The sequence below is a fragment of the Streptopelia decaocto genome (assembly GCF_964273445.1).
Source record: "Streptopelia decaocto genome assembly, chromosome: 12".
NCBI lineage: Eukaryota > Metazoa > Chordata > Aves > Columbiformes > Columbidae > Streptopelia > Streptopelia decaocto.
The window spans coordinates 19,163,439-19,186,585 of NC_138667.1; the positions used below are offsets into that span (position 1 = coordinate 19,163,439).

Below are 23,147 nucleotides of genomic sequence, written 5' to 3' on the forward strand. Positions count from 1 at the left end.
TCAGGCTCCTGTCAGCCATGCGGAAACAACCTGACCAACCTCTATCCTGGGTGTGCGAGCCCACATGGGTCACAGGAACAACCACAAGCCACTGATGCAATACAAAGAGCAAATTTATTCTGTTACCTCACTACCAGGGGATCTCTGAAACACTACTTAAGCTCCAGGGCAGAGGTGACACAAGCAGAGACACAGGCGCTGCAGAATCCAGCCCTGGTTGAAGGTCACAAAGCCTGCTCATTTCAGCCTGTGTCTACGGATTCATGCAGGTGCAGTTTACCACGCTCCGATCTTTGCCTAAAGGAATGTGAAGGATGTATGATAAGGTATCTTTCAGACTTTTTTTCACAGGCCTGTTATCTAAACACAGAGGTTCTAATTGTGCTGCCAGTCACTTGAGTGTATTTACAGTTCTCCTCACTGATCTTCCATTATTCCTGCACAATGGCCACACACTAATCCTGGCTCAGTTAAATTGGCTGGTATTTCTTGTAGCCCAGCAATGGTTCCTGACCCTACAGAGCAAAACTGCTCAGGCAGCAACGAGCAGACAGAGCCGTGCCCGGTCCTGTCTTTCCCCAGCACATCACGCACCGGCAGATCCCACATGTGCGGTGCTAGCGGGGAAAGGCAGACATGGCGCAGGCCACCTCCTCTGGAGAATCACAGAGTCGTTTTGGTTGGAAAAGCCCCTCAGGATCATGGAGTCCAACCATAACCCACCCCTGGCACTGCCCCATGTCCTGAGAACCTCATGTCCGTCTGTCCAACCCTCCAGGGATGGTGACTCCAGCACTGCCCTGGGCAGCCTGTTCCAATGCCCCACAGCCCTTTGGGGAAGAAATTGTTCCCAGATCCAACCTCAACCTCCCCTGGCGCAACTTGAGGCCGTTTCCTCTGCTCCTGGCGCTTGTTCCTGGGGAGCAGAGCCCGACCCCCCTGGCTCCAAGCTCCTTTCAGGCAGTTCAGAGCTCAGAAGGTCTCCCCTCAGCTCCTGTTCTCCAGCTGAACCCCCCAGGTCCCTCAGCCGCTCCCATCACACTTGTGCTCCAGCCCCTCACCAGCTCCGTTCCCTTCTCCCCAGTCGCTCCAGCACCCCAAGGCCTTTCTTGGTGTGAGGGGCCCAGAACTGCCCCCAGGATTGGCGGTTTGGCCTCCCCAGGTCCCAGCACAGGCCGGTCACTGCCCTGGCCTGCTCTGTGCTTGCCCTGGCCAGAGGTGCTGAGCTGAACGTGTCTGGGGGCAAAGGGCACGAAACCGGCAGCGCCGGAGCAGAAACGCGGCCGCGCTGCAGCGAGACGGGCTTGTTACGAGCCAAACTGACCGGCCCAGACTCGGCTGCGCCTCCAGCAGCCCCGGGAGCTGTGTGGCAGCTCTGCCCTGGGCTGGCAGGCCCGGGCCGGCCCCGCCTGCAGGGGAAGCTCCGGGCCGGGCCCTGTCCGGGACAGCGGGGCCCGCTCCAGCCGCTGCCCGACGCCGCTCACGGAGCCCCGCAGCGGCCGCACCGCGCATGCGCGCCCCCGCCTGCGCAGCCTCCCTGGGCCGGCCCTACGCGCCCTCTCAGCGCATGCGGCACCCCAGCTGGAGCTGCGCATGCGCACCGGCTACCCTGACGCAAGGCCGCTGCAATCGCCCTACGCTTTATCCTGTCCGACCTTGAGTGCGCGGCCACGCACAGGACCCGGACTGTCGAAAGAAGTGCCGGTGTGCACCGTGCCGGTTCGGCGCCCGTGTCTCGCCCCAGTCCGCACCGGCCGAGGTAGCGGGTTTTCTCTTGGTCTCAAGAACGCAGCGCGCAGCCGTGCGTCGCGCGCTGGTGTCGGAACCGAGCACGGAGAGCGCGCGGAAGGATCAGGCGTTCCTGAAGACAGCCCGCGCCGGGGGTCCTACGGCGCAACATCCCCCCCCGCGGCCCACGTGGGTGGAGGTTTCCAGAAGAGCCGTGGCCGCGCACGCAGCTGCTCCCGCCGCCGGTCCCGCCGCTCCGCCATGCTCAGCGCGCGCCTCCCGCTGCTCCTGCCGCGCGGCGCCCCCGGGCCCGCGCCCCCGGGGCTCGCGCAGGTGCGCGCGGGGCGCTGAGGGGGGCGGGGGGACGGAACGGGGGGAGGCGGCGGCCGCGGGGCCGGGCCGGGCCGCTGTCGGCCTGCTGTCGGCCCGCTGTCGGCCTGCGGGGTCCGGCCTCGGCGGGGACGGGTTCGGGCCGCTGGCCCGTTGGGCCGTCTCAAGTATTGAGGAAACTTTATTGTGGACGAGCAGCGATGGCGGGGAGGGGCCCGGTGGCGGCGGGGTGAGGAGGGACTGGCGCCCCGCGGGCGGGCTCCGTGGTCCCCCCTCTGTTTTTAAGTAATTTCATAGTAATGCTGCTCAGTTCCTCGCCCCTCGTGTCACAATGGTGGCGGAGATCAGGCTGGTGAAGGGAATTTATGCGTTAAGATGTTTTGTTTAAAACTCAAAACGGAAAACGCGATGATGTTGTCAGGGTTGTGTAAAGTTATGCAGTGCAAAAAAAAATTACCTACAAGAGTTGCTGCGAAATCTGGGCTGCAAATTGCTGAAGGGATGTAGTAGATGGGTAGTTGCTGACCACACATAAAGCCTGGAGAAGCGGGGTTAATGTTTATCTGCTGCTGTTCATTGAAAGCTGAAGGTTCAGAGTTAATTTACTGGAAAGTCTTTCACATGGAGGTTAATTCATAGGCTATTTTGTGTGGGGGAAGTAGCTCGGTTTGGGTAATCAGGGTTGTGCCAAATGAATGAGTGTGGTAATTGGTTTTCTACAGCAATCTAAATCTCTCTCAAATTCTTCCTCATTTTGCTCCTAAGATTTTTAAAAATTGGGGTGGGGCTGTGTCAGTTCAGAAGTTCTCCACCTGTGAGAGTCTTGGGTGGAAGATCGCTACATGTCGAAAACTAAATCTGCATTGCAACATCTTTATTTTATAGACGTTCTGGAATGGCCTCAGTCAGAGTGTTCTCAGAGCAGCATCCAGCAGAAAATATGCGTAAGTCTTGCCTTGTTTTTTTGTGTTTGGCTGTTTGATATTTATCTTTACTCTCCTCCAGATACCAGGGGTGATTAATGGAGTCAGAGATGGACTAACAGAGCAAAACCAGCGAGATAAGATAAAACTAGAACCTGTGTATGTGAGGCGATTTCTTTATCTCATGGTTTTGTTTCCAGAATATCTTTAAAAACTGTTCTTCCTCCATTTCCCCCCCAGCCACAGCACTTACAAAATGTGGATTGTTGGGAGATTTTATTTCAAAAAGGGGGTTGCAAACAAAAAAAGTACCCAAACATTTGTGGAACAAATTGTTTTACACTGGTGTGAAATGAGGGTAAAGAGTGGCTCCATTTCACGACAAAGTTGATTTCAAGCAGTTCATGCTTTCTCATCACTTGTTTTTCTTGTTGCGAGATCATGGGGGAAGTATAGCAGTCAGTTGTGTAACTCAGTCAGATGTTTCGTGGCAGATGCTGATTCAGGACACAGAGTGTTAGAAGAACTGATCAGGATGGGGAGGTCGAGCAGTCGCATGTTTCCAAGATCACCAGTTTATGTTGCCTGGGCTAGAATTGGAGTCACTTTAGCATCTTGGGGAGGGAGGAGGCGTAGCCTGGTAATAAACATGGTCCCGCTCTGCCTTCAGTGTCCTTTGGCTTTGTTTATAAGGCAAAACTATGAGTCAGGAGTTCTGTCTGGCCTCAAAGAGGTTAATACAGACTTCCTAGAAAGAAGGAGGCAATTCAGATTTGTCTTGTCTAAAAACCACTCCCATTTCTTAGAATGAAATTAATTTGTTGCTCCTCAGGATCAAAAAGATACTTATCTTTGGTTCTGGCTCAGAGAACCCTGCATGAGTGAAGTAATTTGTTGTCTTTGTGTATTTTTCTCTCCATGCTAAGCAGTGATAAATAAGCCAATACTATTTATTATTATCATTTTGGCTGCAGGTGGATGTTTTCAAACAAGTTTGAATAGGAAGAGTAACCCAAAGCAAGTTCTGTCTCTGTAGGCACAGAATTTGTTATGACTTTGTTTTATATCAAGATTTTAAGGGATGTTGAACATACAAGTAGTAAGAATTATTCTTGTGAAGAATAGTATTTTACAGGTTTATTTAAACAAGTGAGGATTTAACTGTACGTGAACTGACTGAGAACAGAGGCACAACATTAAATTCCTGTGTAAGAGTCGGAGAACACCCTGGGTCAGAAAAATCTACTGGAAGATCACTTTGTTCTGTTTTCAGGCTAGCAAGTTTTTTTTGCTATCTAGTTATTTTCCTTTATTAATAATTTTATTTTTCTTATAATCTGCTTTCAGCTCAGAAGCAATTAAAGGTGCCGTTATTGGAATTGATTTGGGTACAACGAACTCCTGTGTGGCAGTTATGGAAGGAAAGCAAGCAAAAGTAAGAAACCAATACCAGCTTGTAGCAATGGTAAGCTGAGTGTCCAAATTAGTGTTTTTCAGAGGTTTTTGGTGGCATCCTGTTCTGTTTTTTACATAGGTGCTGGAAAACTCAGAAGGTGCCAGGACAACACCTTCGGTTGTTGCGTTTACCTCCGATGGCGAGCGCTTGGTTGGGATGCCAGCGAAGCGGCAGGCGGTCACCAACCCACACAACACCTTCTATGCTACCAAGCGGCTCATCGGGCGGCGCTTCGATGACCCCGAAGTGAAGAAGGATATGTAAGCGAAGGCGTTTTGTTGCTTATATTCTGAGGGCCAAGCTGTATTTTGCTATATTAATTGCTGATCATTGTAAGGTTTTCAGAGAAGAAGAAAGTCTTGCTGATGCTGTGCAAAATCGTCAGCATCTACCAATAAGACTTTTCGTATTCTTGAGGGCATGTACGATCAAAGCTGTCTGATCGTACCCAAGGCTTGTGATTTAATGATGCAGCTGATTAAAAGCAATAGTAGTAGGTTGGGACTCCTGGGACTCCCTAGATCTGAGGCTGCTGTTGGCAAATTGAGTATTCTTTGTCTAGAATTTGTACACATTCTTCTGCTGTTATTAATTGTAGGGTTTTTGTGCCATATGCTGAGACAGAAATTGAGTGTGGAATTCTTCTGTTTTTCAGTAAGAACGTTCCATTTAAAATTGTTCGTGCCTCCAACGGTGACGCCTGGGTAGAGGCTCATGGGAAACTCTATTCTCCCAGCCAGATTGGTGCCTTCGTACTAATGAAGATGAAGGAAACTGCAGGTTGGTACAGTTCGGTCTTTGCCACGTGTGAGTACAAGTGTGGCCATGGTAAATGGAAGTGCAGTAGCTGTAAAGGTGCTTTTTGGGACTTCAAACATACTTGTATCAAAACTGAGTACTGATGGAGTTGGTACTCAATTTGAATGCACATTTACTCAGAAGGGGGAGGGAGCTCCCTTTCCTTGAAAGGTGCAGCCCTTGTGCCTCCCAGGCTGCAGCTGAGGCAGCCGGGGTTTTGAGTGGCCTTGCTCTTGTTCAACTGCTAAAAATGTAGCAAGAAAGGGACTATTCAAGGGACCCAGTCTTTGGGCTGAACAAATAGCTTCTTAGCCAGTGGTGACTTAAGATCTTCACTAGGGGAAAATGTCCATTGGCAAAATATTTTGCATCCAGCAATGTGTTTGGGGGACAGGACTAAAGGTTGTTACTGAAGCTTCATCCGAAGACTAATTTTTTTGCAGTGTTAGGTCCTAGACACTTGCTAAAGCTTCACCCAGGAGAAAAGTATGGTTATGTGGTATGTGAGCACCTAGATGTGATGAATCTGCCTTACTCTGCAGATGGTGTTCCTCTGCATTACGCAGGGCTGTGCTTATTGTAGATCTGTTGGCTTTTGCCCTGGATGCTACATGAATTCAACTGTGGAATGATCTGGCTTTGCCAGCAACGCAAAGTAATGCAGTGTGTAAGCTCTGTGCAGGGCTCATACATAGGTGTAAATCCTCTCTGTGTGCTCTCACTGCATCATGCACATTCCTGTTTTTTAGCAGGTCTGACTGCATTCGATGACATGTTTTTTTGTTTTTTTGCTTTTTTTTTAAATCAGTTTGTGGCCTTAAATTATGGTGTAATCGATATTTTTCCTGGCTTGCTGTCTGTAACTCTTGTAAGGATGGCGCACATACATTATTTGTACCCTGTAAATATTACCTACAGCAAACTGTGTAAATAGGATGAAAATGAGTAAGTTTTAAGTCCTTCACTTTGAACAGTCCAAAGAAATGGAAAACAACTTCAGTCTCACACACCTGAAAGACAGTTAAAGCTCTCAGGTGAATTCTCACCCACTAGCGGCATCCATTCGCTGATGGAATTGCGGAGGTGCTTTGCTGTTCTGTCAGAAGCCTGCAAACTTAGGTGTTACGTGGAAAACCTTGGATCTCTGCACAGCTCCCTCTGCATGTTCCCAGAAAGCAGCAGGTTCTTGAGCAGTGAGCCTGGCTGCTGTTCTTAGTTCAAGAAGATTACTTCAAACTACGTGGTAATAATGATGTTACTCATCTTCTAAAGATAACTTTCTGTCTCGTTTTTCCTCCAGAAAACTACCTGGGACATTCAGCAAAGAATGCTGTCATCACAGTCCCTGCTTACTTCAATGATTCTCAGAGACAGGTATTCCTCAAGCTCTAAGATTTTAGGCCTTATAAACTGTTTAGTTTTTCTCCGTACATAGCACTCTGCCTCTTTTTCCCTCAGGCTACAAAAGATGCCGGGCAGATTGCTGGCTTGAACGTTTTGAGGGTGATTAATGAACCAACAGCAGCTGCACTTGCCTATGGTCTGGACAAGTCTGAAGACAAAGTGTAAGTGCCTGTTCCTAACACCTACCCTCTCTTAAATAAGCGTGCTGTAATTTGCTTTGTAAATCTCTCTTCTGCTTTCTGTTTTTTAAAATCACTGGTTGGAGTTCTGCCAGAGTAGACTCCCAGCTGTGAGTCAGTGCTGTGTAATGTCACCTCTGTTCTATGGCAGCTGTACTTGTTAAAGAAAGTGGGTCTGTTACTTGCAGCTACAACTTAATTTTATCAGATTGATTTGACTTTCTTGCCTACTGATAGCGGTGGAAGGCGTGGGTGAGGACAGCCTCACCTGCCCTTGCTGCGTCCCGCCTTCTGGCACAGTCAGGTTGGTTATATAAATGCAGGGGGTTTGTTACAGATTTTGTAAATATGATGTAGCTTATAGTGCTGTATAAGCCTCACGTTTTGAAAAACGTGTTTCATAACGGTTCGGGTGTCCCTGCCCTTGTCATTGGATTGTGTGTATTTGAAGAAAAGTGAACTGCACTCTGAGATACCAGGCAAGGTTAAGCATTGTGCAGCACTTCTTTCAGAGACTTGCACGTGGACTCGACCGCTCAAGGAATGCGTACACTGGGTGATTTGTGTACTGCTGTCTCCAGAGAGGCTTTTAACTTCTGCGGACAGCAACGTGAATTCTGCACATGGAATTTCCTGAGGAAAATTATTTTTGAGCCACACAACTTTGTCTAGAAAGTAACGTTTTTCTTTATCTGTTCTTGTAGTATTGCAGTCTATGATTTGGGTGGTGGCACTTTCGATATTTCCATTTTGGAAATCCAGAAGGGAGTCTTTGAGGTGAAGTCCACCAACGGTGACACTTTCCTAGGTGGAGAAGATTTTGACCAGGCTTTGCTACAGTATATTGTTAAAGAGTTCAAGAGGGAGGTAAGGTATCTCATGAGAATTCTGTCTGTGTTACACTGTTTTTCAGCCTCATTTGACATGCATGTTAGGATGGGAATTTTCTTACATTATTGGGGACTTCATTTGTAATCTGTGGCACAGCTGAAATTTGAGCGTTAAAGACACCTGTTAGTCTGGCTTCCAGTTCTTACGCTTGTTTTCTTGAGGTGGAATATTGCTCTCCTGGAAAGCAAAATAGCAGGACTTCTGCCTTTTTCCCCTAGTGTAGCAGGACTATTGTATGTACAGTCTGCTTGCTTTTAATAATAAAAGGCTGTGGTCCATTTGAATGTGTCAGCACAGATGTGTACATTACAGGGTTGGCTGTAGAAAACTGCAGTGCAGTTCCAACTCCTTTGTTAGTTCAGTCTTTATATTCTGTGATGCAGCAGCTTTTCCAAGCTTTAATCTGTAACTTAGTTTACAATTACTTGCAGAGCAGAGAGGGTTAGCAGTTGTCTTTGAAATGCTAAATACATTTGCCAGAAGTGAGAAAGATCAGCAGGCTGTATCAGGCTATATTTCTACAAACATCTTTACAGTCAGAAGTGGTAGGAAGGTGAACTGCAATGAATAAAAGCTCTGGTGACTCCTGTGCAAAAGCTGAGAGTCTGTTAACCTGTATTGTTTGTTGTTTAGATGGGTGTTGACCTGACTAAAGACAACATGGCCCTTCAGAGGGTGAGAGAAGCATCAGAGAAAGCAAAGTGTGAGCTTTCCTCATCTGTGCAGGTAGGTGGTCCTGTAAAACCTGTACGCTTGAGTTCTGCATAATATTTCTTCACAAAGCTCTATGAAATTGCTTCTTTTTTTTTCTTGTGGTGGCAGAACAAGCCTCTGTGTAACTGAACGGCATCAGTTCTAACAGAAAGTTAGCCATGTTTTCTCATCGTGTGGGGAATGTGACCTTGTTCCAAACTTATGGATAGCAGGGAATATAGCTGCAGCTGGTACTATTGGGTTATTGGAACCACTTGTGACTTTGTGCAAGCGGTTCCAAAACCTTGGTGCTGTTCATTCCATGGAAACAGCTAATTTGTCAAAGAAGAAATACTTTCTATAAAGAATCTTTACTTACTTGCCTGTAGAAGAGTTGTCTAGACAATGGACAACATATACCCCCTTTCTTTCTTCCCCCCACTTTGTATATGAATGTATTCCAGTATGTCCTTTATTCACTCCTGAATAAGGAGCTGGAGAAGCAGCAGGTTGGGGGTGTAGTAGTGTTGCCTAAGTGAAATTAAGATCAGTTATATAGGGATTCTGCCAGTTTCTAGGTTCTGAATAAAGATTTTTTTATGTTGGTCTTTTTGTTGGCCAGTGGGGAGCTCATAGCAAGGAGCTCAGGCCGGTCACAATGGCTGCATAGTTCTGCCAGAGACATAGCAGGCTCTGTTTTACTAGCTCAAGAGTTGGCAGATAGTCTGTTCATACCAGGAAAAGCTCAATTCCTTAACTCTTTAGCAGTGAGGGGAAAACAACTTGCTTTTGGCCCTATTTTCCCCTAATATTTTTGCCTAGGCTATTTATAAAGTGAATGCATGCCTCTAGTCTGTAACTTGGGTTTAGTTTTTGTCGTGTTAACATAATCTCTAGAGTTTAAAGCATTAATGGTTTAATTGCTTTGATTTGTAGCATCTTTTGATGTCAGCATGACTCAGCACTTGAACAAGATGGCTTCAGGATAAGATTTGCTTTAAAAATCCAGCATGTAAAATCACTCAAAAATAGCCATGAAAAGTGGGGATTATGGTCCCTGGTACTGATGAACTTTGTGTTAAATGGCAATGGACTGGCTGTCAAACATGAGTTTTTTGTGTTTAAAAGTCATGGGCTGTTTCCTTCAAGTAGCTTACGTTGTATGAAATGTTAGTCATTTGGCAAAGTTTTTTGGAACTCTGAAAATGGGCTTTATTCTGTGTTGTGCTAGAGGAAGATGATTAAGGTTGTCACTTCTAATGCGTCAGCTGTTACCTCCTGTCTACGAGAGAAATGAAATTGTTTTTCTTAACAATAAAAGACTTAAAACCAGCACAAAATTAAAACCGGAACTTAACAGTTGTAGCCGTGAGGTGTGTAACAGAATAATTTTCATATCTCTTGTCTGAAATGTCAAAGTTTGCTGCCACTTAAAGACTGGGCCATAGAGTGAACAGGCACGTAGATGCTTCAATACAGGCAGAACCAGTAACTTGATCTAAAACCTGTCTGTAGCTGCCTTATTTTCCATTGCTGTTTCTTCACTCCGTGTCTGTTTCTGTGCCGCAGACCGATATCAACTTGCCGTACCTTACTATGGACGCCTCTGGACCAAAGCACTTGAACATGAAGCTGAGCCGCTCGCAGTTTGAGGGCATCGTAGCGGATCTGATCAAAAGGACGGTAGCGCCGTGCCAGAAAGCCATGCAGGATGCTGAGGTCAGCAAGAGTGACATCGGTGAAGTCATCCTCGTCGGTGGCATGACCAGAATGCCAAAGGTATGAGATAAGTTCCTGTTACAGGCAAAGCTGGTGCAGCTTCACAGTGGTTTCTGTTCAGGGTGATCTGTAACAGAAAAGTTGGGAGTCTGCTGACTTCAGAGCTCCAGGAACAGAGCAGATGTGCTAAGCAGTCACATGAAAACAGTAGCAAGGGACTGTCTTGTCCTGTTTAATTAACTCAGCTTGAGTCTGGGGGCTGTAGCAGAGTTACATTTTATAAAGACAAGTGGGTGGTATCAGGAGTTGAAAATTCAACTTGGCTTTCTGATGTGGACCAAACATAAGCAGCATTGTTGAGATATGCAGGCTGTCTTCTCTTGTTACGGGCTTCAGTGTGTGACAGAGATACACTTCAGCAACAATAGCCTGTCAGTAATCTTTACCTTCCAGTGGATTTCCTCCCCTGTGTAGAGCACTTAGAGCTGGCTGTGAAGAAGCTGCATGAGCAGAACAGCTCTGTTACCTGCTGGTTGCGTGTATTCGGCTCCCTGTTTGAGGCTGGGTGTTGTCAAGCATGTTTAACTGTTCCAAACACTCGTTACCTAATACCCGGCCCCTGCGTTGGGCGGTGATAAGCACCAACAGGTAACTTGGCAGTTTGCTCGGCTGACTTGGACAGTCTTGCAGATAAGGCCCATCTGCTGCCGATGTACTGTTCTTGTTCACAGCAGTGCAGCTGCTGCTTGGCTCCCCCGAAGTCAGAGCTGAACATCTGTGTACACTGCTTCCTTCAGGGGTACAGCTCGTCCTTCCTGCAGAGATCACCCACATCTCCTTCCACAGGGATCAGTCGGGCTTGGACGTTTTATGTGCTGTTCAGATTTGTGATTTGCAGGTCATTTCTAGGATAGGTGTGCACGTGGTCCTGCTTGAGATTGATTTGGGGTTTGGTGGTTTTCTTTTGCTGGGTTAAGTGAGCCTGGTGGCTGGAGGTGATATTGGTGTGTGCAGAAGGTCACCCAGGCAGGGGAACCAGAGCAACAAGATAAACAGAAACTGCTGCTCTGGCCAAAGCTCAAGCGGAGTAACTGTGCTATACCTTCCCAAAGTCCCTGCTGTTCCACCTGGATAAAGGAAAAACAGGGTGGTGTTAGTGTGTGTAAAGTGATGAAAATCACTTCTAGAGGTGGGGAAACCCTTCCTGAAACATTATGTATCCCTTGCGGGTGGAAGACAGTACTTAAATGTTGATTTTATTTTATCTTTTTAATTTTTACTTTTTTTACCCGCTATTTATAATCCCCAACATTTGTGCCTTTGAGCTTCCATAATGCTTTCCCAACTACTAGTAGTGAAATCTGGCTGTGAGATCAGTGCCTGTGTGTTGCACACAGCACAGAGCCTTTTCTTGTGTGCGTTGTTGTGCTTGCTTCACCCGCTAGGAGGGAACGCGTCTTCTCTGCAGCGCTCGCGTGGCCAGTGCTTGAGGAAACGTACAGTGGGTGGTTAGAAGACATTTTTCTTTTGTGCTGTAAAATACACTTCCAGAGGGAAAGACTTGCGCTTAATTATATGCTCATATCTAAAGAGTCTTCTTCTGTAATGAGCACTCTCTTGGCTTCAGTGCAGAGGAGTTGGACACCTGTTTACAGCACATTGTTCCAGGCACGGCACGCTCACCTGTGCCGGCGTGTGCTAACGGGTGTACGCAGGGAGGAGGGAAGCTGCGAACACGGACAAAGTCCCACACCCTTCTGTAAGGTGGAGGAGTGGACGACTGAGCTGTGTTCTGGTGCATGCACCTTATTGCATTGCTGTCTGGATACTTCAGTGGTAAATCTGTTGCAACCATGAGCATGCCCTTCCAAAAGCGCAGAGCAGCGAAAAACTACTGACACAGCTTAGTCCGTCTGCTGACATAGCAAATCTACTTCTCTGGTAATACTGTCCTTCATACAATTTCTGTTTTTTCTCTTTATTGCACACAAACAAGATCAACTGTCCTTCTGCTCTGGATTTTTGTGCGCTCCCTGCGCTCTGCCTCCAGAGCTGTACTGTCCTTGACAGCTGTGTTCTGCGCAGCGTTGGCGCGTACGCGTTCCCAGGAGCGGTCCTTGACTCCTGCTTGATAAGCGTGAGTGATCCCTTCTGAGTACAGCTGGGCCACGTGAAAGGACTGGTGGAGGTTGACATGGAGCTGGCAAACTTGATAGCAAGAAAGTCTCCAGAGAAGGGGTTGTCTAGACTGAAGCAAGAGCATGTAACAGGGTACGTGGAAGGTGGGGAATTAGGGAGCAGTCACAAGCCTGAAGCTTAATATTTCTGTTGTGTCACACAGTTATATGGCACCAGGAGCATAAAGATACAAGCCGTTAGCCACACTGGCATGTTCTTGTGGCCACAGCACTGGGCAGTAATGGTTCACTCTGCATATGAGCTGTGCTTTCTTCCCATTCAGGTGCAGCAGACTGTACAGGATTTGTTTGGCCGTGCTCCTAGCAAAGCAGTTAATCCTGACGAAGCCGTTGCTATCGGTGCAGCTATTCAAGGTGGTGTGTTAGCTGGTGATGTTACTGATGTCCTGCTGCTGGATGTGACTCCCCTCTCCTTGGGGATTGAGACGCTGGGAGGTGTCTTCACAAAGCTCATCAACAGGAATACCACCATACCTACGAAGAAGAGCCAGGTACACATTGACTCCAGATGGGTGGGTCTTTGGTCTCAGACACCCAGTGAAGGCTGCCCTGTCAACTCATCTGGCAAGGAGAAGCAGCATAGAAATCAGATGTAATGTCAGCCGCTGAGCATCTCTGCTGATTATTAGTGTGCCCATGAGGGGCGGTAAGTTGGGTTACTGTGTGCCGAGGTACCCAGGATGTTTGTGGCCTGGTCCTGATGGCAGTGTGTGTGCCGTGATGTAACTGTCAACACATCATTCTGAAAAAGAATTGTGTGGAGACCTTCTGTAACTGAGCACTGCACCCGTTTGAGACCACCTTCCTGGCTCCCTGTGCCTCGGAAGGGATTATTTTTCTCCTCTGTTGTCAGGCCCCTGGGTGTGGTCCTTTCTTCCCCTTTGCCGTGTGTGCTCTTACTGATAACACTTGCTGTCTGTGGGGCTGGGGCAGGAGCCCCGCTGCTTTGACGGGAATGTCCTGGTGATGTGGCTGTGCCATGGAGCCTGCCGCTGGCCTGGCATTGCCAGTTTTTGTGCGCTCACGTGCATATAGAACGAGATGCCAGGGAGCTTGGCTGTTGCTAGTCTTGGTGCCTTGGTGTGTTGTCAGAGGAACACCAAGCATTTAATGATTCTTTATCTCTTCAAAGTAGCTTCTCTTTATTCCTTTCTTTGTTTAGTCAGCTTGTAACTGCATCCATCCCCATGTTGCCATTTACTATCTATCCAGTGACTCTCTGGTCCTTTCCCACAGGTGTTTTCTACAGCTGCTGATGGGCAGACTCAAGTGGAGATTAAAGTATGCCAGGGGGAGAGAGAGATGGCTAGTGACAACAAACTTCTTGGCCAGTTCACATTGGTACGTTAGCTACTCGGCATTTGTGACCTTAGACTTGACCTTCTTGGAGAAGTTCAAAGCCTTCTCCATTTCAGTTGACCCCTGAAGACAGTGTTGCGGGGGGAGTCATCTTACAGAAGACATCTGACCCTATTTGTAGTAATAAAGCAGTCTCTGAAGACACAGCCTGATTCTGGGACAACATTTCAGTGGCAAGGGAGGAACTAATGTTTGAGATGGAGCTCAAAGTTCTAAGCAGCCTTACGTGGCACAGGGGCTACTGTAGCTTTAGGGCTTGGTCACCTAGAAGAGCCCTGTCCACTCCTGGGCACAAAGAGCAAAAAGAACTCTGTAGTACCTGTCCTGTGCAGCAGGTGAACTGAATGTAGGCCTTTCCATTGGTGTTGCAAGGACAAGACTGGCTTGTTTAGCAAAAAAGCAGAACCTGTGTCACCTCCGAACCACACTTGGGGGCTACCTCCTGTGGCTTCTGTGTAGAAATCTGTATCCTCTTAAATCTAGATACTGCTTGTTCACCGCATGATGCCAACAGGCATTCAGAGGACTCTGCTCTGAGCGTTAGTTAATAGTTGATTCAAGTGACAGATCACCAAGATCATGTGCCCAACAGTGGAGCCTGGTACCCCGAGCTCAGATCACTAATGTGCTTCTCGTTCTCAGGTTGGGATTCCTCCAGCGCCACGTGGAGTGCCCCAGATTGAGGTCACTTTTGACATCGATGCAAACGGTATCGTGCACGTGTCAGCAAAGGATAAAGGCACTGGACGTGAACAGCAGAGTAAGTGCTCTGGGGTGCTGCCTGGGACTGAGGAGGGCAGCTGCCGGGGGCAAAGGGTTAATGCGAAGTGGAATGGGGACAGAAGTGACAACTCACCTGTAGTTTCATTTTAAGGAATTAAAGCCTCTGTAAACACAGAGCCTGCTGACAGAGATTGCCACCAATGGGTGTTTTCTCCTTGCACATTAGGCAGTACCAGGGTCAAGGAGGTCCTCACTAGCAGGGTTCTACCACATTGCAAGTCCTTTTGCGCTGTATGACAGTCCTTGGTCGTGCAGTTTGCTGTGACCACTGGAGCCATGTTTCAGCAGAGTGGGCTTTCCTGTGTGTATCAGCTGTGCCTCCCTCCCCAGGGAGGTGCTGGGTGTACAGGTTGCTAAGGGAGAGCTCTGGGTGTTTGTGGAGTGGTGCTTCTGCTGCTTACAGGGGTGTCCTGGGTCACCGAGGAGCCCAGAGCAGTGACATTCTGCTCTGCGTTACCCTGAAGGGACGGAAATTGGGGTTTGGGAATCCAGCTCCTCATATGAGTTCTCGAGCTGTGCTCCTGGGCATGCTGTTCCTTTGGGAGTGCAAACACATGAAGAGATTGCTGTCTGTTGGGGCTGCCTGCCTGGAGGTGCCAGCTTTTACGGGAGAAATCGAATTAGGAAGATGTCTGAATGCAGGGCATGCCAAGTACAGCTGAACAGATCAGCCACGTGCCGACACCCTGTTTTGTTTCTAATTACTCCATTACACAGGTCTTGAAATGCAAGTATTTTGAAGCAGCAGGTATTTTGCGTAACCACCTTGTTCATTTTCATCCATTAAGGCTGGAAATGTTTCTAAATGGCTGGAGGCTTGGGGACTTCAAGCTGTCAGTATATTTTACTGTGTAGTTCAATGAAGTGATAGGCCCAGTGTTCTGGGGTAATTAACAACACAGCTGACATTTTCTAAAGCTCTGTTGTGGGCTCAGAAAATTAATTTGGAGCATTTGTAGATTCCCCTGATACAAAATAATCTCTTTCATGCCTCTGACCGGGAAGCCTCCATACTGCCCTTCAGTTGTTTCTTGAAGGCAACCACTTGAGCAATCAAATGCATGCCCAGTTAAGAAAAATACTGTTAACTCTGTATTGGCAACTTGAAGGTATATGTTGTTCTTAATCCTGCTGCTTGGCTTTTGGCAGAGAGTTGTTACCAAAGCCACACTGCTTCTTACTTAGATTTCTGTGTAGATTTCAATGTGTGGCAGCCTTCTATCTCTGAATAGCCATCTGTGATCATAAGCAACCAGAATTTTTAGCTGCCTATCTGTATGCAAACATGGTCCTAATTATAAAGCTGAACTGCTGATCCCACATCTGCATCCAAAGGGCGTGTGTTTGTCTCTTTTTCAGGGTTTTATACAAAAGTTATGTAGAAAACTTATTTCTAGTGAGGATCTTAGTATATCCTTTTTTGGACTTTGTGATATCCTGGATGTTGATCCTCTTGTTCGCAATGAAATGGTGCCTTACTGCAGAAATTAGCTTTAGTCTGGACTATACGTTTGGGGACTAATGGAGGAAAAAAAAACGAGGGGGACCTTTAGGAGGCTGCCCATAGAGTCACACTGTTCACTTACTAAGGGCGGTGTGCAGAGCATTGTCTTATCCTACTACCAGCCTGGGCTGCTCTCCAGCAGTGAAAACAATCTAAACAATTCCTTCTGTTTGGATTTCTTTCTCTTTGGTTGGTGTTGTGGTGGGTTTTGTTTGTTTGTTTTTAGTTTTTGTGGTTTTAACCTGCTAGAACAGCCCTTTGGTTCGGGCGCTTTGTGTGCACGTTCACTTTCCAGAAGGAGTAACTGAAGCGTGGTCCAGGTGACTTGCAGAGCCCGGGCAGGAGGTGTCTGGCAGATCTGAGCCATCAGGTTTTTGTCTTGCCAGCAGCATTGCTGCCTCTTCAAACACCGGCTGAGTTTGTGCTGCCCGCGGAGTCTTTGCAGGTGCAGAGTCCCTGAGCAAAGCTGCTGCCACCGGGAGGGTTTGGGAACTGATACTCTCCTTTCCTCGAAGAACACAGTCTTTATTAATGCTGCTTCTCTAATGCAGTTGTTATCCAGTCTTCTGGTGGTCTTAGCAAAGACGAAATTGAGAACATGGTGAAGAATGCAGAGAAATATGCAGAGGAAGACAGGCGAAGAAAGGTAATGTGATCGTTACGGTACCTTCCAGCTCGTAGCGTACCTGCTGGTTATTGCTGTTTTGTGCTGTTAACTGTGCCCGCCTGAAGGAGCTGCACGTTCTGGTCTGCACAGTCTTGAGCTGTTTGCTCGTGCAGTTACCCAAATATCTGCTGGCCTTCTTGTACTCAGTTCACATTCCAAAGCTGCAGGAAGGTGTATGCAAAGGCATTTGGGTCTTCGGTTTGGGCTGGATAACTACCCTGTGTAATTGATATTTTAATTCCTCCCGGAAGAATTACTGGGACATGGAGGCAGCAGTAAGCAGACTCACCTGCCTGTTACTCGTGAGAAAACAGCTTGGTGACTCTAGTTATGCTTTTTGTTATCAATGCTGTTTACTGTCCAGCTGCCTGGTACCTTGGCTGTTTGTTTGAAGCCAGGGTACTACAGCTGGGTTCTCACAGTCATGTTCCATTTCAATGGTGGCAGTATGGGGATATTTAAGCTATGTTCTCTTGAGTTTATTTTGAAGCTTAATGTGTAGAACCTGCCAAGCAAAGCTGCACCTCAGCCTCTTCCTTTGTAAGTGGGAAATTGCTTTCCATAGTCTTAAAATCTCACTGTGGCATCTCAAATGCTGTAGTCATCTGAGTGCAGTACTTGCCCTCAGCGCAGGTGAAGCCATCAGGAGATGTGTGAAATCCTCACTGGCTCTGTCAAGAGAAGGCTGGCACTCACTATGGCTGAGTGACTGAACCTGTGATATACATTGGATTAATGGTTGGAACTAATTGGTTTAATGAGGGTAGTAATAATGAATCATGCTACTAAATATAGAGCATTGATTTTTAAGCAGATGCGGTGAAGGCCTACTCTGGGATGTGGCACCAGCATATAGTCAGTGATTGCTGAAACTGGTATGCTAAATTTGTCTACGTTGTGTTCTCCTGGTCTGTAGAAACCTGTCTCAGGTCTTCAGGCAGCGCCGTAAATCTCTCGATTGGTAGTGAAGGGATCAGGAGAGGACTGAAGGAGAGAACGCATGGAATGAATTGATGTGAAGCAGCATCTCCGTGCCACAGAGCATCAGCTTATGAGCATTTGTAGGCTGGATGGAGAACCTTTAATGTCCCTGGTCTGAAAGTCCCATTGTTTAAATAACCACATCGTTGCCACAAAGCGTAGGTGGTGGCCTAGCACTTGAAGAGGCTGCACTGAAACTGTTTCCTGACGCCTTACTTTGTATCTTAAATCATTGAATATGTTCTTCCCTGTCCTTATCCTGAAGTGGGACTCATCTCAGTCCAGTGACCCATCAGGGGAAGGTGGTTACGTTACTTTCTTAACTAACACTTCTCTCTACTTGATTGCGTAACTGTAATTGTCAAAATTGCTTCATTACACCTTCCTGATCAAGTTTTTATTGCCATGGAAGTATCATGAGTGTATAAACAGAGTTACCACTCTGCTGTGAACTTCGACATCCCACAAAGAGTGAAGACATTGTGTAGAAATGGAATCACTGTGGTTAGTAGTTAGTCTCTTCAGAATATTATCACACCCTTGTTGGGGTAGACTGCTCTTGCAGATGGAGAGGGCTGGGTGTCCCGGGTGAAATGGTTTATGTTGACACTGGGACTGAGTTATGTCTCAGCAGAACTGCTGCTCCCCATGCTTAGAGTCTGCTCTGCCCCTTGTTGGTTGTCTGTGCAGCAGTAACCTTGGGAACTGGTATTTTGTTATTAGCACAGTGGGGGTTTTCTGCTCTTGAGATGTTACAAGCATTTATAATAAGAACACGAGTAAAAAACCCCAGTATTTTAGTTCTCTAGTGCCCTTGTTACTGAAGAAGCTTAAGGATATTTCCCTAAAGCTCTGTTGCCTTCCAGAGGAGCAGAACGAGCTGTGCTGGCTCTGCAGTCGCTGGCTCTTCGACTTCCAGGGAAGTGAGCTTGAGTGTGAAATCAAAAGGACCGCCAGTTTGGGCTTGCTGGTGCCAGAATGCATCTGGAAGTGTTTGCTTGCATTTCTTTTTGCCCCTTTGCCATTAAGAAGGACCTGGGGTGGGAACTAGAATGGAGTTTGGCAGTTTGGGGAAAGAAATGTCAGCTGCTCGTCCAGAACGCGTGTCAGCAGCGATGTGTGCGCTCTCTTCCCAGGAACGCGTGGAAGCTGTGAACATGGCCGAAGGCATCATCCACGACACGGAGTCCAAGATGGAGGAGTTCAAGGATCAGCTGCCAGCAGATGAGGTGGGTACTTTCTGGTCCCGTACCAGTACAGGAGGTAAGGTTCCTTACCATACCTTTGCTCAGACTCGCACTTAACTCACAGCTGGCCCTGGCCAGTGGCACCAGCTGTGCGTTTCCCTGCTGTGTGAAGATGGCACAGTCATCGACTCTTCTGGGTTTTGCACTTGACAAGTGGGATGAGCGTGGCTGATGGGAGGACGTAAGGATGGTTTGGATAAAAGCCGAAATCCTGTTTCAAAGTGTGGGCTCGGTGTCGCTGAAGATCTAACTGCCTGGGAAGCTGTTAATGAAAGATTTCTGCATTAATTGTGCCCTTGACTCGGCCTTCTAGGGATTTGATAAGAACTGTACGGTGGCCTGTGTGAGAGCAGAGTTTTGCTCAAAAGCTGGAGATTACGGGCAGAGCCTACCAGTGTATTAGCAGAGGGACAAAGGCAAAGCTGCTGCACAGTCCGGCAGCGCTGGTGGTGCCAACACAGCACCCCAGAACTTGGAGGCACTGAAAATGGCTGTATCCACTTCACTCCAGTTTTTCTTCTGTCTTTGAAGTGGATGTCTAGTGTCGGAAGAGTGCTTTTTCATAACATTCTAAGTGACAGTTTAATTTCTGCATTATGCATTTCAAAAGTCAAGTTTAAAACAGATTGCACAGTCTTGAAGTTAACAGCTCTCGGAAGCAGAACAAAAGGGCTCCTGGGGCCTTTGTGAGGTGATAGAGGGAACAAAATTCTAGTTGGTTGGTGTAGCCTCTGATGGGTTTAAATGCTGCTTTTCAGCCCAGCTCTTCTCTCTAGGGTCTATATTGGTTGATTGTGTTTGGGGTAATTATCACTGGAGTTTTCTCGCAGGAGAACAGAGCCTATATCCCTGTTCCCTGCAAGGGCTGTTCCCTGTAATGCCTTTGGGCAATACCGAAGGACAGCGGGTAGCAGTGCTTAGAAGCAAGTTCTGCGTGTTTTGGGTGGAGAGGGTGGCCTGACACAGGCGGTGTCGACCGCCTTCCCCTTCCTGCGGCTCTGAAGGAGATCTCTGCCCGTGGTCTGCCCGAAATGCTGAGCGAGCGCAGCTGTCCCCGCTCGCCCCGTGTCCCCACGCTCCCCAGCAGCGCCTCAGAACCGCCAGACTGCGTGGAGGGCTTGACAGATGGCGACAGGGGCTGGGCTGGGACCGTAATGCTTTTGTTTGCCGCTCTGCTCCCTCTCCTGCCTGCAACAAAGGGACTCAACAGGGTGGTGAACAGCCTTACTCACTGGCTTTCTGACAGTGCCTTAAATATAGCTGAGAACCAGGTTTCTGCTCCGCACAGCCGGCTCCGGGGTGCCGGCGGCGCTGGCGAGGTGTGCCAGGGGAGCGGCTCGCAGCCTTGGCCGGCTCTTCGCTCTCCGCGGGGCTTTCTGTCCTTGGCGCCTCTGCTGAGGCTGCAGACAAGGGGAGTGATTAATGCCAACTGTGGCACGTTTAGTGAAGTGGACAGGTGCCCGCTGGGAACAGAGCGCAGTCCCGGGCCCTGCAGACCGTATGGTTCAGTTTGAGACTCAGCTGCATGGCTTCTGGCAAGGAAACAGTAGTTTTGCTGTGGCCAATAGGTGGGTTAAATAACAGGAATGAAGTTCTTGGTGAATGAAGTCCAAGATTTTTGACATGTTTCTTTGTGACTTATTTGCAGTGCAACAAATTGAAGGAAGAAATTGCTAAAATGAGGGAACTTCTGGCTCGTAAAGACACTGAAACGGGAGAAAACATCAGGCAGGCAGCAACCAGCCTGCAGCAGGCTTCCCTGAAGCTCTTTGAAATGGCATACAAGAAGGTAGGTTCGCCGTCATGTCCATTTTATCGGTGGGGAAGAAAACGCTCAGGTAGGAGCTGTGCTGGGAGGGGGCGCGGGTCTCTGTGCAGCTCCCTTGGGCTGACTCTTGGCTGTACAAAGTCCGGTGGAGTTAAAGCCTGAAGCCTTGGCTGTCCTGCCGCGACCAGCCGTTCTCCCGGCGGCTCTTACGTTTCTGTACAGTGCTGTGCGGAAAAGTGCTGGGAGCTCATCAAGAGGAGCACGGGCAGGGTTTTCCCTTGGGTCTGTAGAGTGCTTAAAGTAACATCTGGACTTAACTTTAAGGATGATTCTAGCACAGGCTTTCTGTTCGGTTTGCCTGAAGTGACAGTAGTAAGGCCATTGGGACTTTGTTCTCCATGTGGTTCCCGGGATGCGGGTGGCACGCTCTGCCCGGGTGAGCTCGGTGCTGCTGAGCAATCCTCACCATGGAAAGCTGCTTCCCTGATAGCGAAATGTTCAGCGCTGCAGTGGAAACTTGCTGCATCCACTGCAAAAAGTGTAAACACCGGGAAGAGAATTTCCTCCCTCCGGTGTGGAGAGATGGAGGTTGTTTCCATTCTCCACTGGACAATTAACCTTTTCACTGGGGGTTTCTTCAGTCTAGAACTGACCGAAGCGGCTAGCTAGGGAAAACAGAACTCTGCGAGACATGTTTTGTTGTTACTACAACTAATAAGCCAACTCTTTCACAGATGGCCTCTGAGCGAGAGGGTTCTGGAAGCCCGGGGGATCAGAAGGAGGAGAAGCAATAAGAAGTCTCTGTCTTGCCTTGACTAGAGTATGAAGAAGAGGTCGATTTTCTTGACGCTTGGGAGAGAAGGGACCTTCCTGAGCAGCAATGGGCAGAATTCAGACTTACTGTGTTTTTGCAGTATTCTATATATAAAATTCTTTAATGTATAAACTTAGTGATGTGTCTGCTAGATAAATTGTCACTTGATGAAAGTTAATTCGTGCCAGAGGAAGTTCAAAGTGTTTGGCCCCATGGTATTCGACCGAGGCGCCTGGGGACTCGCTGATCATTTCTTTCTGATACTTGACACAATGGTGTACTAAATCTGATATCAAAGTTTGGAAACCATGTCGCTAAATCCAGGGGTGGAGGTGGAAGGGACTGGGAGGAAAATAACACCTGCACTGTGTGTCACTGTGGATCTGAGTACTTGGGAGCGGGTGACAGGCTGGTGACATCTGCAGCGAGGTTAGTGCCCTTGTTCTGCAGGGGAAGGGCAAAGTTAGCCGTAACATTGTTTCTTAGAAAAGAGGCTACGTGGAAATTAAATCCTTTGCTTGTATGAGCCTTCTGCTCCATCCTGTGTCTGTTCTCTGCTTATGGTAAGACAATTTACTTGATAATAAAACTGTTACTGGATCCATTCTGGATTTTTTTTAAAATAAAAGCAGAAAAGTGTCCAAGATGGAGTTGTTGCTGTCCCGTGATGGTGTTAACTGCCCGGGAGAGCTCCTGGGGAGCAGGCGGCCAGGTTCTCCTTGTTCCCCTCTTGTTACTCTGTGTGCGTTATTGACTGGAAGGAGAACACAAAGTTTACAGCTGCGTTGTGCTGCCAGCTCAGGTATTTAGGAGGAAGAGAAGGATTCTTTTTTCTGGCACTCCAGACAGTTCCCTGCAGAAAAGCTGTTAGGGAGGGGTTCGTGTTCTCTGGATTTTAAATTGCGGACTGGAAGGGACCAAACTGCTTCAGACACTGAGCTCTCCCCAGCTAGAAGCAGCTTCTGCTTTAGAATAACTCAGCCTTGCTATCGAAGTGGACAGAGGGGGGAAAATACAGTAGTGAGTGATCTGACTGTGCAGAGGGAGCTGGAAGGATTTTGGCCTGGGCTTAAAAGGGGGTGAGGAAGGTGCTGGTGCAGCAAGAGGGGGGGCAAGAGGCAAGGCCTGGGCTGCCCAGCCCGTGGCACGCTTGGTGTGCTGGGGGGCTCTTCACAGCAATTCGAGGAGTTGAGCTGCCTGACTTGGGGTGAACTGGGGAGTTCCCACCCTAAATTCTGTGCTTTGCTTTCAGCGGGGGTGTTGGAGGGTGTGGGGACCCGCACTGCTGCGGCCGTTGGGGAGGCCGGGGCAGCGCGGCAGCCTGCAGCACGCTCATCTGGGCTGTGCGGAGATAAACCTTCCACAAGTGCTTACAAATGTGCTGTGCACGGAGCCAGGGCCTGACTTTGTTGGGGTTTTTTTAAGGGGCAGGGCTTCTATTTGTCACAAGCAGTTCCTGGCAGGCTGAGATGTGGCCAGCACGGTTCCCTGGGCGCTTTGAGGAGGCTGAGGACGTGCACATTCATAGCAGCTGCTGCTCCCAAGGGCTCTTTGTGCCACCTACAAGTGCCTCTTATGTGTGAAACCGTGTGCTCAGTGCTGCCACAGCGTAGCTCTGACCTGTACGTGGGTTTGGTAGCGGCGGGGAGCGCTTAGCTGTGCATCTCCTGGGAACAAACCCCTTTATACAGCTGACTTGTGCTGA

The 23,147-nt window shown here is 48.2% G+C and overlaps 1 protein-coding gene across 1 annotated transcript; it reads left to right on the forward strand.

Annotated features, from left to right (window-relative positions):
• Positions 1-1,901: 1,901 nt before the first annotated feature.
• On the forward strand, positions 1,902-22,088 carry HSPA9 (heat shock protein family A (Hsp70) member 9). The gene is made up of 17 exons (XM_082064020.1): positions 1,902-2,061; positions 2,944-3,002; positions 4,329-4,416; positions 4,516-4,697; positions 5,093-5,217; positions 6,536-6,609; positions 6,694-6,800; positions 7,523-7,685; positions 8,343-8,435; positions 9,972-10,181; positions 12,583-12,810; positions 13,556-13,660; positions 14,321-14,438; positions 16,517-16,611; positions 18,750-18,842; positions 20,509-20,649; positions 21,363-22,088. The coding sequence occupies exons 1-17, from the start codon at positions 1,990-1,992 to the stop codon at positions 21,420-21,422; spliced, it is 2,013 nt and encodes a 670-aa protein (XP_081920146.1). The 5' UTR covers positions 1,902-1,989; the 3' UTR covers positions 21,423-22,088.
• Positions 22,089-23,147: the final 1,059 nt, after the last annotated feature.

Bases quoted from the DNA above. Each gene is read 5' to 3' on its own strand.
- HSPA9 (XM_082064020.1), top strand. From the start codon at position 1,990: ATGCTCAGCGCGCGCCTCCCGCTGCTCCTGCCGCGCGGCGCCCCCGGG. The intron at 7,686-8,342 runs GTAAGGTATCTC...TTTGTTGTTTAG, and splicing joins TTAAAGAGTTCAAGAGGGAG to ATGGGTGTTGACCTGACTAA. The intron at 18,843-20,508 runs GTGGGTACTTTC...ACTTATTTGCAG, and splicing joins ATCAGCTGCCAGCAGATGAG to TGCAACAAATTGAAGGAAGA.